The 13575-nt window shown below is 42.2% G+C and overlaps 1 protein-coding gene across 2 annotated transcripts in view; it reads left to right on the top strand.

Moving 5' to 3' along the window:
- Positions 1 to 13575, top strand: part of parvb (parvin, beta) — a 97338-nt gene that overhangs the window by 9673 nt on the left and 74090 nt on the right. The window contains exon 1 of one of the 2 annotated variants that reach the window (XM_068050862.1): positions 8997 to 9110. The exons of the other annotated variant lie outside the window; for it this stretch is intronic. Within the exon in view, the coding sequence (XP_067906963.1) occupies position 9110 (1 nt within the window). The 5' untranslated portion in view covers positions 8997 to 9109. Of the gene's footprint in view, positions 1 to 8996; positions 9111 to 13575 lie in introns of those variants that run through there. 2 annotated transcript variants of the gene reach the window in all.

Here is a 13575-nt window from a genome sequence, read left to right as displayed (position 1 = left end):
AGTAGTGTTTCCCAGTTTCACTCCTGAAAGGTCTGGCTCTAATTTTAGACAATGCCCCCTAAACAGCCTTCACAGCTTGTCTTGCCACTTTCAAAAATTTGTGTATGTAGATGCCCAGGTCTCTCTGGTCATGTACCCCCTTTAAAATTGTACCGCTTAGTTCATGATGTCTCTTATTCTTCCTATCAAAATGTGTCACCTCACTTTTCTCTGCATTAAATTTCATGTCACGTGCCCATCTATAATCTCCTGAAATCTGTTACTGTCGTCCTCCTTGTTTACTACTTTTCCGGGTTTTATGTCATCTTCAAACTTTGAAATTATGCCTTATATCCTCACGTCCAAGTCATTAATATATATCAATGGGAATAGTGGTCCTCATGAAAAACTGTTGTTTACTATTTGCTTTCTGCCTCTTAGACAATTTTGTAGTTGTCCTGCCACTATCCCTTTTATCCTACGGGCTTTAATTCTGCTAACAAGTCTATTTGGTACTTTGTCAAACACCTTGTCTAAGTCCATGTACACAACATCAATTGCACTACCCTCAGCAACCCTCTCCATTACTTCATCAAAGAACTCAATCAAGTTAATCAAACATGATTTGCCTTTAACAAATACATACTGATTTTTATTTATTTATTGGCCCATGCTTTTCCAAATGCCAATTAAATTAAATTTTGTCTCTAAAAGATTCCCTATCATCGACATTTGGCTGATTTCACTCTAGTTGCCGAATTTATCCCCCTCCCATTTTTTGAACAGGGATGTAACATTTGCAATTCTCCAGTCCCCTGGCACCACCCTCATATATCCAAGGAGGATTGGAAGAATGTATCCAGAACTTCTGTCATTTCCACACTTAACCTCCCTCAGTAGCATAGGATGTATTTCATCTGGACTGGGTGACCTTTTGACTTTGAGGATTGCAAACTTGTAAGTACCCCGTCTTTATTTTTATTCTATCTAATATCACCACTGCCGCCTCCTTTACTGCTACATTGACATTGACAGCATCCTCTTCTGTAGTGAAGACTGATGCAAAGAAAAGTACTCATTTATTACCTGACCCATGCCGTCTGCATCCACAGGAATATCTCCTTTTTGGTCCTTAATCACCTCCACTCTTTCTTTGACTACTGTTATGACCGAGGTGGGAGGAGTGCACTATTTATTCTAGTTCCACTTCTCCATGGGTCACGACATATATTTAAATCTTTTCCCACTTACCGATACGGTCAATCATAGACTATTTTTATTCCAGAATAAAACACACCAACCACGTTTCTTTAATAAAGAACAAAGTTATCAGTTTATCTCTAACAAGTCTTAATGAAGCAAAGCATAAACACACATTGAAGTATAACAGTTCCCTTTTTACCTTAGCCCCTCACACACACACGCATATGTATATCAGTTGACTGGAAAAATAAAAGGGATTTTGGTTTTAGAGCTTCGTTACCAAAAAAAAGACTAAAAACCCACTTAGGCTGAATACTAGCTCATTCTTGAAGAAAAAAAGAGAAGACATGGAAAGGTGTCTTTGTTTTGGTTTGTTGTCCCAATTGGGTATAGATGGCTGACCCTAAAATCTTCCTGGAAGAGTTCTTTCCAGGCGATGTTGAAGATCAGTTTGGGTAGGCCTTCCAAGAAATGCAGCTATAGGGGCTCAAATAGACCTTACAGCAGAAATGCGGCAACAGAGGTTTCAGTTCCCACACATTTGATACGCAGGCTTTCTTCAAATACAGGAGGAAAGACACATTGGGTATGCAGGGTTTCTTTCCAAGAGAGAGAAGGAGATGAGCTGGGTTTTCTTGGCAGGCAAAAACCAATGGTCTTTTTTAACAATTCAAAGTGAAACCAAAAACATTCCAGAAGTTAAGTCTCCTGACCTCTTTAAATTTTGACCTGTCACTTCTCTGTATACATCTTCTCCAAGTCAAAACAAGAAGTTTCCTGCTGATATTTTATCTGCAAACAGGTATCTTTCGCTAAGGGCTTGTTTGCAAGCCAAGTCCAGGAAGCCTTCTGGTGACCTTTTTTTAATTTTAAAAAAAAGCACAAAGTTCAGCATCTCTTCAAGCTTCCAGATGAATCAATGTTCATAATTCAACTATAAGTCCTTAAAAACATATTTTACAAAAAATAGAAGCACTCTCATATCACTGACAATATTGAAAATGCTGGTCCCTTTGATTAAACAGGACTCATTTCAGAGTTAATAGAGAGCAGGTGATGCTCATTATAGTTTTGTATTGAAGGGCAGGGTTTTTGCCCAGTTGGGGAGTTGCCTCTGGACAGAGAGTCACTCCAGAAGAAAAGAGTGGGAACTGATGTTTGGACTGAACTATGAATTGCCAATAAAACAGTTGTGGATCAGAGACTGTCATTTGCTTCCTCATTTTGATGACTGGACATCTATCTGTTTAACAAGCACAGCTCTTTTACTATTTATGTATTTACAGTAGTCTTTTGGTTCCTTTTTATGTTGGCCACTAGGAGTTAGCCGTTAGCTGCAGTCGTATTGAGGAATTTCATTACTTTATTTGGTCTTGATGACAGGTTTACTGAATTAAAAATATCACTTAAAGGAGAAACATTATAAATGAATTGGTGTTCCTGCTACTCTGACAGTAAGCATTTTCAGTATGGATAACCAAATAGACCGCAGCTGGTGTTTTTCAGTAAGTTTTAATAGAACTTTCCTAAAAGTAAGCTTGTTCCACGAATGAAAAGAGAAGTGATTCTGCAAGTTGAGACTGAGTAGAAAAGCTTTCCAACTAGATTAATGTACATGTGCACTAGGAAGGCAATTGCAATTGATTGAGCCACCCATCAGTTCTGCCTTCTAGCAAGTTTCAACTATGCACCCCACCCTCATTTATCAGCTATAACTTGTTAAATGTTAAACTCTTCCACATCTAATTGTAATGAAGTTCTGAATATTAAGTTCTACTTTTCTGTTGCTTTTTTTTACTGATTAATTTTGTTTCAGTACAACTTTTATCAAACCACATCGCTTCATTCACAAATTACTCGATGGTTAATTATTTAGCCAGAAAATAAGTTGTTAGTATTTGAAGTGCATCTGAATGTAGCATTGTGCTAAATAAATTGAAAAGTGCTAACCAGATAAACGTTTGATGAAAACACAGAATTGGAATTTCTAAAGCGGTGCATAACCCAGTTATGCTGATTTTTTCACAAAACTGAGGTTTTCATTATGTTGTCTGGGAACCAATTTGATTGCTCCCATTTTCTTCATTGAATTCCTTATTTAAAACTTCCATTTCTTGTGTAAAGACTGCTTTGCTCCAGATTGAACTTGCACTGGATCCTCTATCCTTTTCACCCCTGAGCTAAGTATCAAATCCTCCATGCTGTTTATCACCCAAATTGTTTATTTCCACTCCAACAAGTGCCCACCCCAGAAATTGCCTCACTCATCACCACCACAGTAAAAACCTGACTTCTTCAATGTTTGCTCTGCTACGCCCAAACTCCAACTTGTCCAGATAACTGCTCATAGCTCATCATTTTCCTCACCAACTTCTGATGGCTTCACCTCCTTAACACAGGGGAGTGGTATAGTGGTATTGTCACTTCACTAGTTACCCAGAGACCCAGAGTATTGCTCTGGGACATGGGTTTGAATCCCACCACAGCACAAAGTGGAATTTGAATTCAATTAATAAATCTGGAATTAAAAAGTTAGTCTAATGATGGCCATGAAACCATTGTTGATTGTTGTAAAAACCCAACTGGTTCACTAATGTCCTGTAGGGAAGGAAATCTGCTGTCCTTACCTAGTCTGGCCTACCTGTGACTCCAGACCCACAATGAATGTGGTTGACTCTTACATGCCCTCTGAAATAGCCAAGCAAGCCACACAGTTGTATCTAACTGTTACGAAGTCAATAAAAAATGAAACTGGATGCACCACTCGGCATCAACCATGGCACCAGAAACGACAATGGCAAACCCAGCACTGTTGACCCTGCAAAGTCGTCCTTACTAATGTATGAGGGCTTGCGCCAAAGTTGGGAGAGCTGTCCCACGGTCTTGTCAAGCAACAGCCTGACACAGTCATACTCACGGAATCATACCTTCCAGACAATATCCCAGACACTGCCAACCCCAGCCCCAGGTGTGTCCTGTTACATTGGCAGGACAGACCCAGCAGAGTCATAGATACAGCACTGAAACAGGCCCTTCGGCCCACTGAGTCTGTGCTGACCATCAATCACCCATTTATACTAATCCTACATTAATCCCATATTCCCAACCACATCCCCACCTTCTCTCAATTCTCCTACCACCTACCTATACTAGGGGCAATTTACAATGGCCAATTTACCTATCAACCTGCAAGTCTTTGGCTGTGGGAGGAAACTGGAGCACCCGGCGGAAACCCATGCGGTCACAGGGAGAACTTGCAAACTCCGCATAGAGGTGGTGGCACAGTGTTATACAGTCAGGAGGGAGTTGCCCTGGGAGTTGTCAACATCGATTCCGGACCCCATGAAGTCTCATGGCATCAGGTCAAACGTGGACAAGGAAACCTCCTGCTGATTACTGCCTACCGCCCTCCTTCAGCTGATTAATCAGTACTCCTCCATGTTGAACTCTACTTGGAGGAAGCACTGAGAGTGACAAGGGTGCAGAATGTGCTCTGGGTGGGAAATGTCAATGGGCATCACCAAGAATGGCTTGGTAGCACCACTACTGACCAAGCTGGCCGATTCCTAAAGGACATAACTGCTAGACTGGATTGCGGCAGGTGGTGAGAGAACCATCAAAAGGAAGAACATACTTGACCTCGTCCTCACCAATCTGCCTGCCACAGATGACAATATTGGGAGGAGTGACCACCGCACAGTCCTTGTGGAGATGAAGTCCCGCCTTCACGTTGAGGATACCCTCCATCGTGATGTGTGGCACTACCACCGTGCTAAATGGGATAGATTTCGAACAGATCTAGGAATGCAAAACTGGGCATTCATGAGGCGCTGTGGGCCATCAGCAGCAGCAGAAGTATGCTCAACCATAAGCTGTAACCTCATGGCCCGGCATATCCCCCACACCACCATTACCATCAAGTCAGGAGACCAACCCTGGTTCAATGAAGAGTGCAGGAGGGCATGCCAGGAGCAGCACCAGGCATACCTCAAAATGAGTTGTCAACCTGGTGAAGCTACAACACAGGACTACATGCATTCCAAACTGCGTAACCAGCATGCGATAGAGCTAAATGATCCCATAACCAATGGATTAGATCTAAGCTCTGCAGTCCTGCCACATCCAGCTGTGCATGTTGGTGGACAATTAAACTACTAATTGGAGGAGGTGGCTCCACAAATATCCCCATCCTCAATGATGGGGGAGCTCAGCAAAACAGTGTGAAAGATAAGGCTGAAACATTTGCAACAATCTTCAAGAAGTGCCATGTTGATGATCTATCTCTGCCTCCTTGAAGTCTCCAGCATCACAGATGCCAGACTTCAGTCAATTTGATTCCCTCAGCATGATATCAAGAAACGGCTGAAGGCACTGGATACTGCAAAGGCTATGGGCCCTGACAGTATTCCGGCAATAATACTGAAGACCTGTGCTCCAGAACTTGCCGCCCTAACCAAGCTGTTCCAGTACAGCTACAACACTGGTATCTACCTGGCAATGTGGAAAATTGCCCAAGTATGTCCTGTACACACAAAGCAGGACAAATCCAACATGGCCAATTACCGCCCCATCAGTCTACACTCAATCTTCAGTAAAGTGATGGAAGGTGTCATCAACAGTGCCATCAAGCGGCAATTGCTTAGCAATAACCTGCTCAGTGACACTCAATTTGGGTTCTGCCAGAGGCCACTCAGTTCCAGATCTCATTATAGCCTTGGTTCAAACCTGGACAAAAGAGCTGAACTCAAGAGGTGAGGTGAGAGTGACTGCCCTTGACATCAAGGCAGCATTTGACCGAGTATGGCATCAAGTAGCCCTCGCAAAATTGACGTCAATGGGAATTGGGGAAAAACTCTCTGCTGGTTGGAGTCATACCTAGCACAAAGGAAAATGGTTGTGGTTGTTGGAGGTCAATCATCTCAGCCCCAGGACATCACTGCAGGAGTTCCTCAGGGTTGTGTCCTGGGCCGAGCCATCTTCAGCTGCTTCATCAATGACCTTCCTTCAATCATAAGGTCAGAAGTGGGGATGTTCGTTGATTGTACAATATTCAGCACCATTCGCGACTCCTCAGATACTGAAGTAGTCCGTGTAGAAATGCAGCAAGACCTGGACAATATCCAGGCTTGGGCTGATAAGTGGCAAGTAACATTTGCGCCACACAAGAGCCAGGCAATGACCATCTCCAACAAGAGAGAATCTAACCATCTCCCCTTGATGTTAAATGGCATTACCATTGCTGTATCCCCCTCTATCAACATCCTCGGGTCTACCATTGACCAGAAACTGAACTGGAATAGCCATATAAATACCGTGGCTACAAAAGCAGGTCAGAGGCTAGGAATCGTGTGGCAAATAACTAACCTCCTGACTCCCCAAAGCCAGCCCACATTGTACGAGTCGCAAGTCAGGAGTGTGATGGAATACTCTCCACTTGCCTGGATGGGTGCAGCTCCAGCAGCAATCAAGAAGCTCGACACCATCCAGGACAAAGCAGCCCGTTTGATTGGCACCCCATCCATAAACATTCACTCCTTCCACCACCGACACACAGTGGCAGCAGTGTGTATTATCTACAAGATGCATTGCAGCAAAGCACCAAGGCTCCTTAGACAGCAACTTCCTAACCCGTGACCTCTACCAACTTGAAAGACGAGGGCAGTGAATGCATAGGAACATCACCTGCAAGTTCCCCTCCAAGTCACACACCATCCTGACTTGGAACTATATCGCCGTTCCTTCACTGTCTCTGGGTCAAAATCCTGGAACTCCCTTCCTAACAGCACTGTGGGTGTACCTACCTCACATGGACTGCAGCGGTTCAAGAAGGCAGCTCACCACCACCTTCTCAAGGGCAATTAGGGATGGGCAGTAAATGCTGTCCTAACCAGCGACACCCACATCCCATGAATGAATAAAATAAAACAGCAAATTCAGAATCATCATTGGTTACAAATCCCTATATGGCCTTTCCCACATTGCTTTAACTTTTTCTGTCTCTGTATCCTGTTTGCCACAAGTGTGCTATGCACCCTCTCTCCTCCCTCTGCTTTGTTTTGGTGGTTGTGTTTGCAGCCATCACAGTATGGCTTCCTCCTTAAACCTGTTCCTGCCTCAAAAAGCATGCTTAAAACCTATTTTTATTCTTTGATCCTCCCTTAATTTTTCCCCAACCATTTGTCATCCATTTCTTTTCTGAAAATGTTTAGTTTAGAAAATGTTATAATAGATAGTTGGCGTTTATAGTGTTGCCAAATGTGTGCCATTACATTAATTTTGCACAATTTCAGTGTATGTAACTTATAAAATAAATTGACTTCTAAAGATTACAGCCACTGAAACTCAATTACATATGCCCTGAGATGGCCGCATTTTTGATTAAACTGTTACTTGGATTTCTGGGTGTAATTGTTTCACAGGAGTACCTGGACCTGACACAGTGAGAGCGCTAAGTAAATGTGGAGTTTTCAACAGCAAGATTTTGTTCCTTTTGGGGGTGGGAGAAAGTGTTAATTTAGTTGCTTCACTGTCAGGGATCAGTAATTTTTTTTGTACTAGTCCACCCCAGGATCGGGCTCAAATAAATATTTTGAGAAAAGGATATCTCTAATTCTTTCTAACATTTTGGCTAATGTTGTATTGAATGTACCCAGAGTGTTTCTAATTCTTGATTATTTAAATAAAAATAAAGGTTACTGTGTTGCCACATTAATTGCATATTGGGTTTGTGTACTGTAGACGCTTGGAATTGGCTTTCTAAATAGCAGTGCTGGCAACATGGGGCCAGTAAAAATTATTTTAAAGAACCAAAGTATGTTTTGAGAAAGAGGATCTGTACTTCAGACATAACTAATGAATTTAGTTGTATTGCATTCATCCTCTTAAAAGGAGAATTGATACTGCTTTTTGAGGAAGGAAACCTTTTTACATTTAAAAGGTATAGCATAACTATCTGCCTTCAACTTTGTTAATGTATAAGCTGCAATTAAATATGTCACACCACTTGATAATTCAGAGGAAAAACTGATTTTATAAATTAGCATTTTTATTCCTCTACGCACTCTTTCATGTTTGGTATTTTTTCACGATTGTTGGTCCAAGACCAGGATGTCTGGATTTCAAAGACAAAATGTTAGTGTCAATAAAAATGGAGGAAAATAAATGATTTTTCTCTTATTCTGCTAGCCCTCCTCCATGTGGCAACTGACTTCAGCCAATCCGTTGAAGTGATGCTTGAATGCAGACATGAGGGAGAATTCAATAATTCAAACAGAGGCACACCTCCAGCTGGTGTGTTACAAAGCATTATTGACAGAAAGCTGCTTATATCCATGCTCTATCAACTAAAAACATTGCATGTGAACCTGTGTAGCAGGTTGAAGATAGTGTGGAAAAAATATTTTAAATTTTGAAAGCATTCCTGAGCTGTAATGACTTATTCTCTTGTCAGTGGCATATAATATGTGTATGTAATAGGTATACTGGTAATAGCACTATGTAAAGCATCCAATGGTTTTAGCTACTTTCATATAAACTGATAATGCTGTTTTTGACAAAGACCAAGTAGTAATCGAATGCTGCCCATAAGTTCCTGATCTATTTCCTCCCTGCTTCTTTCAGGCTAATGTTAGATTATATCAGGGTAGCAGTCTCTTCATTTTATGCTGTTTCATTGTCCTTTTAGTGATAACTTTGTTCTGTTTTTTTGGTAAATTCCTAATCTTTGTCATGACATGCAAAGAATAGATATTTTTACACAATGACAATTATATGACATCTGACTGTAGCTGATACTTTTATTCACCGCACAGCACCATACAGGAGAAGCAGGACCTTGGCTTGTCTCGGCTTCTTTACTATCAATCAGTTCCACCTCAATTTCTGTGTTGTTGGCACTGTCTGATCCGGAGAAAGAATCCTAAATAAAAGTGAGTAAGCCAGGAATCAAACTGATCAGCTTCAGTAACTTGCTCAGCATAATTCTAGCCATTCTTGTTTGTATGTTTGTAATGTATGTTACAAAATAAGTTACTGACTGAAAAAAGTTGAACTTTTTCTTCATAAGTTAGGAAAGATTGTAATTGCTGAATTTTTCTCCTTTCGTGGTAGTGAGATATATTCAATATTGTTTATACAGTGAGCAATGATGCGATCAGGGAGTTGCTGTCTGTGACTTATATGAGGAGTCTGAATTAAAATTTCGGCGCATAGTTGAAAATAAATGAAACACCCTGGTGTCATAGCTGAATCTGTGTCAATGTAAGGCTTCCACATGCAGTTCATTAACTTTTAATGACCTTACTTCTCACCATATTAATGTTGACAAAATTGCTTTGGTTACTGGTAAGAGGTTTTATAGTTCATGTCTCCGATTCCCCATTCAGCACATTTCAGATCTCATTCTGAGTATTGGAGTGATGTTGAGACTAAATTCATTACAGACGGAAATTCAGAAAGGAAGTGTCCTTGATCTTGTTCAGTTTATTTTGAAATAGTGCATAGTGGGTGAATGTAGATTTGAATTTGTTCAGTATGATCAGGTGTTAAAAGATTTGCACCAACATCGCATTGTTGTTTGGGTGTTAAGTTAAATCAAGATTTTTATTATGGATTTTGTCTAGAGGATTTAGCTTGGATGGGCTGAATGGCTATTTTCATCTGAGTCTACATTGTGCTTTTTATATGCCAAAATGGAACTGGATTAAAATTCATGCCCTCAAAAATGCAAGCAAGTTTGTTCCTTCACTTTGTTCTTAACATACTGACAGTTTTAAAATTAACTTAAGCTATACCATTGCAGCAGAAATATAAATGGGTTTTGGTTACGAACAGGCTTACTGGGTTCCAGGCGTCGTGCACAGCCTAGTCTCACAGAGGGCGTGTATGATTGCTGACTGAAACCTGTACGCACCCCATTACTCCATGTCGCAGTAAGAACTCTATTGCACTGTCCATCTATACTTTTTATTTATAAAAAATCGACAAACTCTTTGGAGAAATAACCTCAATAGTTTCCAGTTACTGAGGTATGGGAAGTGGAGATGTTTTAAAATGTTTTTCTTTGCTGTAAATACTTTGTAGATCTATAGAGAAGCAAGCCATTTAGCCAAAAAAGTCCATGCCGATGTTTATGCTACACACAAGTCTTCACTAACCCCATTGACATATTATTCTATTCCTTTCTCCTTCATGTGTTTATTTAGCTTCCCCTTGAATGCATTTATGCTGTTCGCCTCAACTATTCCGTGGTAGCAAGTTCCATGTTCAAACCACTTAGTGGATAAAGAGGTTTCTCCTGAATTTTCAATTTGCTTTATTATTGTGATTATCTTATATTTATGGCCCTTAGTTCTGGTCTTGCCTGCAAGTGGAAACATCTATAAGTCTACCTTATCAAAATTTTTCATAATCTTGAAGACCTCTATCAGATCACCCCTCAGTCTTCTCTTTTCTACAGAAAAGAGCCCCAGCTTCTTCAGTCTTTCCTGATAGGTATGACCTCATTTCTGATATTAAAGTAAATCTTGTTTTCGCCAGTGCCTCTATATCTTTTTTATCATCAAGTAAATCTTGTGACCATGATTAGAACTAGATCTTTATCTCTAAGGATACGAGGTAAACCTTTCAGGACTGAGATAAGGAGAAATTTCTTCACCCAGAGAGTGTTGAGCCTGTGGAATTCGCTACCACAGAAAGCAGTTGAGGCCAAAACATTGTATGTTTTCAAGAAGGAGTTAGATATAGCTCTTGGGCCTAAAGGGATCAAAGGGTATGGGTTGAAAGCCTGAACAGCCTACTGAGTTGGATGATCAGCCATGATCATAATGAATGGCGGAGCAGGCTCAAAGGGCTGAATGGCCTACTCCTATTTTCTATGTTTCTATGTAGGTCTCTCGGCATTTCTTTGCGGATGAAGATTTTGGGAAAGTTGAACTCATTGATTGCAGGCCCGCTGGTGGCTAGTCAGGCCTATCCATGACCGGCATATTCTGCCACAGCGGGTACAAGTGAAGGTATAGTCGCTGCTGGGGGCAATTGGATCTAACCTTCTCCTTTTTTCTTCCATGCTGGCTCTTCACTCAGTCTCAAAGATGTTTGTAACCCTCCTAATGTAGCATCTCCAGGCATCACGATCTATGGCCTGTGATTCCCACTGGCGATGGCCGATGTGGCACACAGGGACTTCTTCAGGGAGTACTTGAAACATTTGCGTGGGGCCCCTCTGTTTCTTTTTAGCCGTGGTCAGCTCTCCATACAACACGATCTTGGGCAGGCGACTGCTGTCCATCCGGACAACGTGACCCGCCCAACACAGTTGGCTTTGCAGGAGGTTTGCCTCTGCTGGTGATGTTGGCAGTTTCCAGGACTTCAATGTTTGAGATGCAGTCCTGCCAGCAGATCTTGAGGATGCTGCGGAGGCAGCGCTGATGGAAGTGCTCTAGAAGGCGTACATGACAGGGATATGGACCCATGACACAGCGCCATGCAGAAGGGTGGTGAGGACTATGGCTTTGTACACTTTGGTCTGTGCTCTGAGGCTGTGGTTGCTCCACACACGTTTGTAGAGTCTGCTGAATGTACTGCTTGCTTTTGAGAGCCTATTGTCCACTTCCTTGTCCATGGTGGCATCAAACGAGATGACGCTCCCCAAATAAGTAAATTGCTTGACGGCATTCAGCTTAGTTCCCTCAATGACGATGCTTGGTGGTTTATATTCTTGTTGGGGTGCATGTTGATGCAGGACTTCAGTTTTCTTTAAACTGATATTTAGTCCGAAGAGTTGTGCCGCCTCGGAAAAATGTGTTGTTATACATTGCAGGTCTGACTGACTGTGGGCCAGGAGAGCACAGTCATCGGCAAAAAGAAGTTCACGGATGAGTTTTTCTTGTGTCTTTGTGTGAGCCTGAAGACGCCTGAGGTTGAAAAGGCCTCTCTCCGTCCGGAAGCTCCCTCCTTAAGGTCTTCCATTGCCTGCTGCAGCATCTGTTTCTGTGCCTTAAACTTTCTATGATCATGCTGAAAAAGATGGTGAATAGGATCGGGGTCAGCACACATCCCTGCTTCACACCATTAGAGATATGGAAGGGACTTGAGAGGTCGCTGTTTTGCTTGACTTGTCAGTACTGATTTTCATGAAACTGCTTCACCATGGTCAGGAAGCTGGGTTGGCATCCAAGTTTTTCAAGGATTTACCAAAGTCCATCTCTGCTCACAATGTCGAATGCCTTGGTGAGGTCTACGAAAGTGACATACAGGCCTTTGTTTTGCTCATGACACTTTTCTTATAATTGTCTGAGTGCAAATACCATGTCTGCGGTGCCTCTGTTTGCTCTGAAACTACACTGGCTCTCTGGGAGATTTTGTTCCATAATGGTAGGCACAAGCCTGTTCAGAAGTATTCTAGCCAGGATCTTCCCAGCAATAGAAAGGAGGGTGATCCCATGGTAGTTGGAGCAGTCTGATTTTTCTTCTTTGTGATGATAACGGCATCACGAAGATCCCGCAGAATCCTGCCCTGTTCCCAGCAGGCCATGAAAAACTCATGGAGCTTGGTGTCTAGGGCAGGGCCACCATGCTTCAAGGCTTTGGGTGGAATTCCATCGGCTCCTGAGGCTTAGTTGTTCTTCATCTGGTTGATGGCAGTCACAGTTGCTTCCAGAGTTGGGCTCTCATCCAGTTGTTCTTTGAAAGGCTGTTGTTGGATGCGATTGATGGCAGTATCATGTACTGTGCACTTTGCACTGAAGAGAGTTTCAAAGTGCTCCGACCAGCGATCCAGGACTGACTCCTTAGGTGGGTAGGGTCTTGCCATCGGTCCTCCTCAAGGGGTTTTGGGTTTGATATGCTGGTCCATAGACAGATTTTAGTGCTTCATAGAAACTTCTTATGCCGCCAGTATCAGCGTGCAGTTGAGTTTTTTCCACAAGTGCAATCCAGTCATTTTGGATGTTAGTTTCCATTGAAGGGTACTGCATGCTTGACGATAGGCTGTCTTTTTCTCTTGGCTGAGCCTGGTGAGCCTGATCAGCTGACCTTTTTATTTTTAGCAGAACTTTAATTTCCTTGTCACTTTTATCAAGCCAGTCCCTATTCTTCTTGGTGCTGGGTCCGATGACCTCGTTGGAAGTATCCAGTACTGCAGCTTTGATGTGTTCCCAGAGTTCTTCTGGAGTGGAATCAGCAGTGAGATCAGGATGTTCCAGTCTAGTCTGTAAAGTTGCTTGATAGTTGCTTGATATCTATCTCTGTAAGATGAGGTTTGTAGGTTGCTGACTCAAAATTTCTTCGATGGGTTGTCTCTAGGCCTGTTCTGGGGCTCAGGCTTGAAGTGGAAGTTCAGCTTTGAACGAACGAGCCGGTGGTCTGTATGACAGTCAGCACTGGGCATGACTC

The sequence above is a fragment of the Heterodontus francisci genome, chromosome 18 (genome assembly GCF_036365525.1).
Source record: "Heterodontus francisci isolate sHetFra1 chromosome 18, sHetFra1.hap1, whole genome shotgun sequence".
NCBI lineage: Eukaryota > Metazoa > Chordata > Chondrichthyes > Heterodontiformes > Heterodontidae > Heterodontus > Heterodontus francisci.
This window is presented reverse-complemented; position numbering and strand designations above follow the sequence as displayed.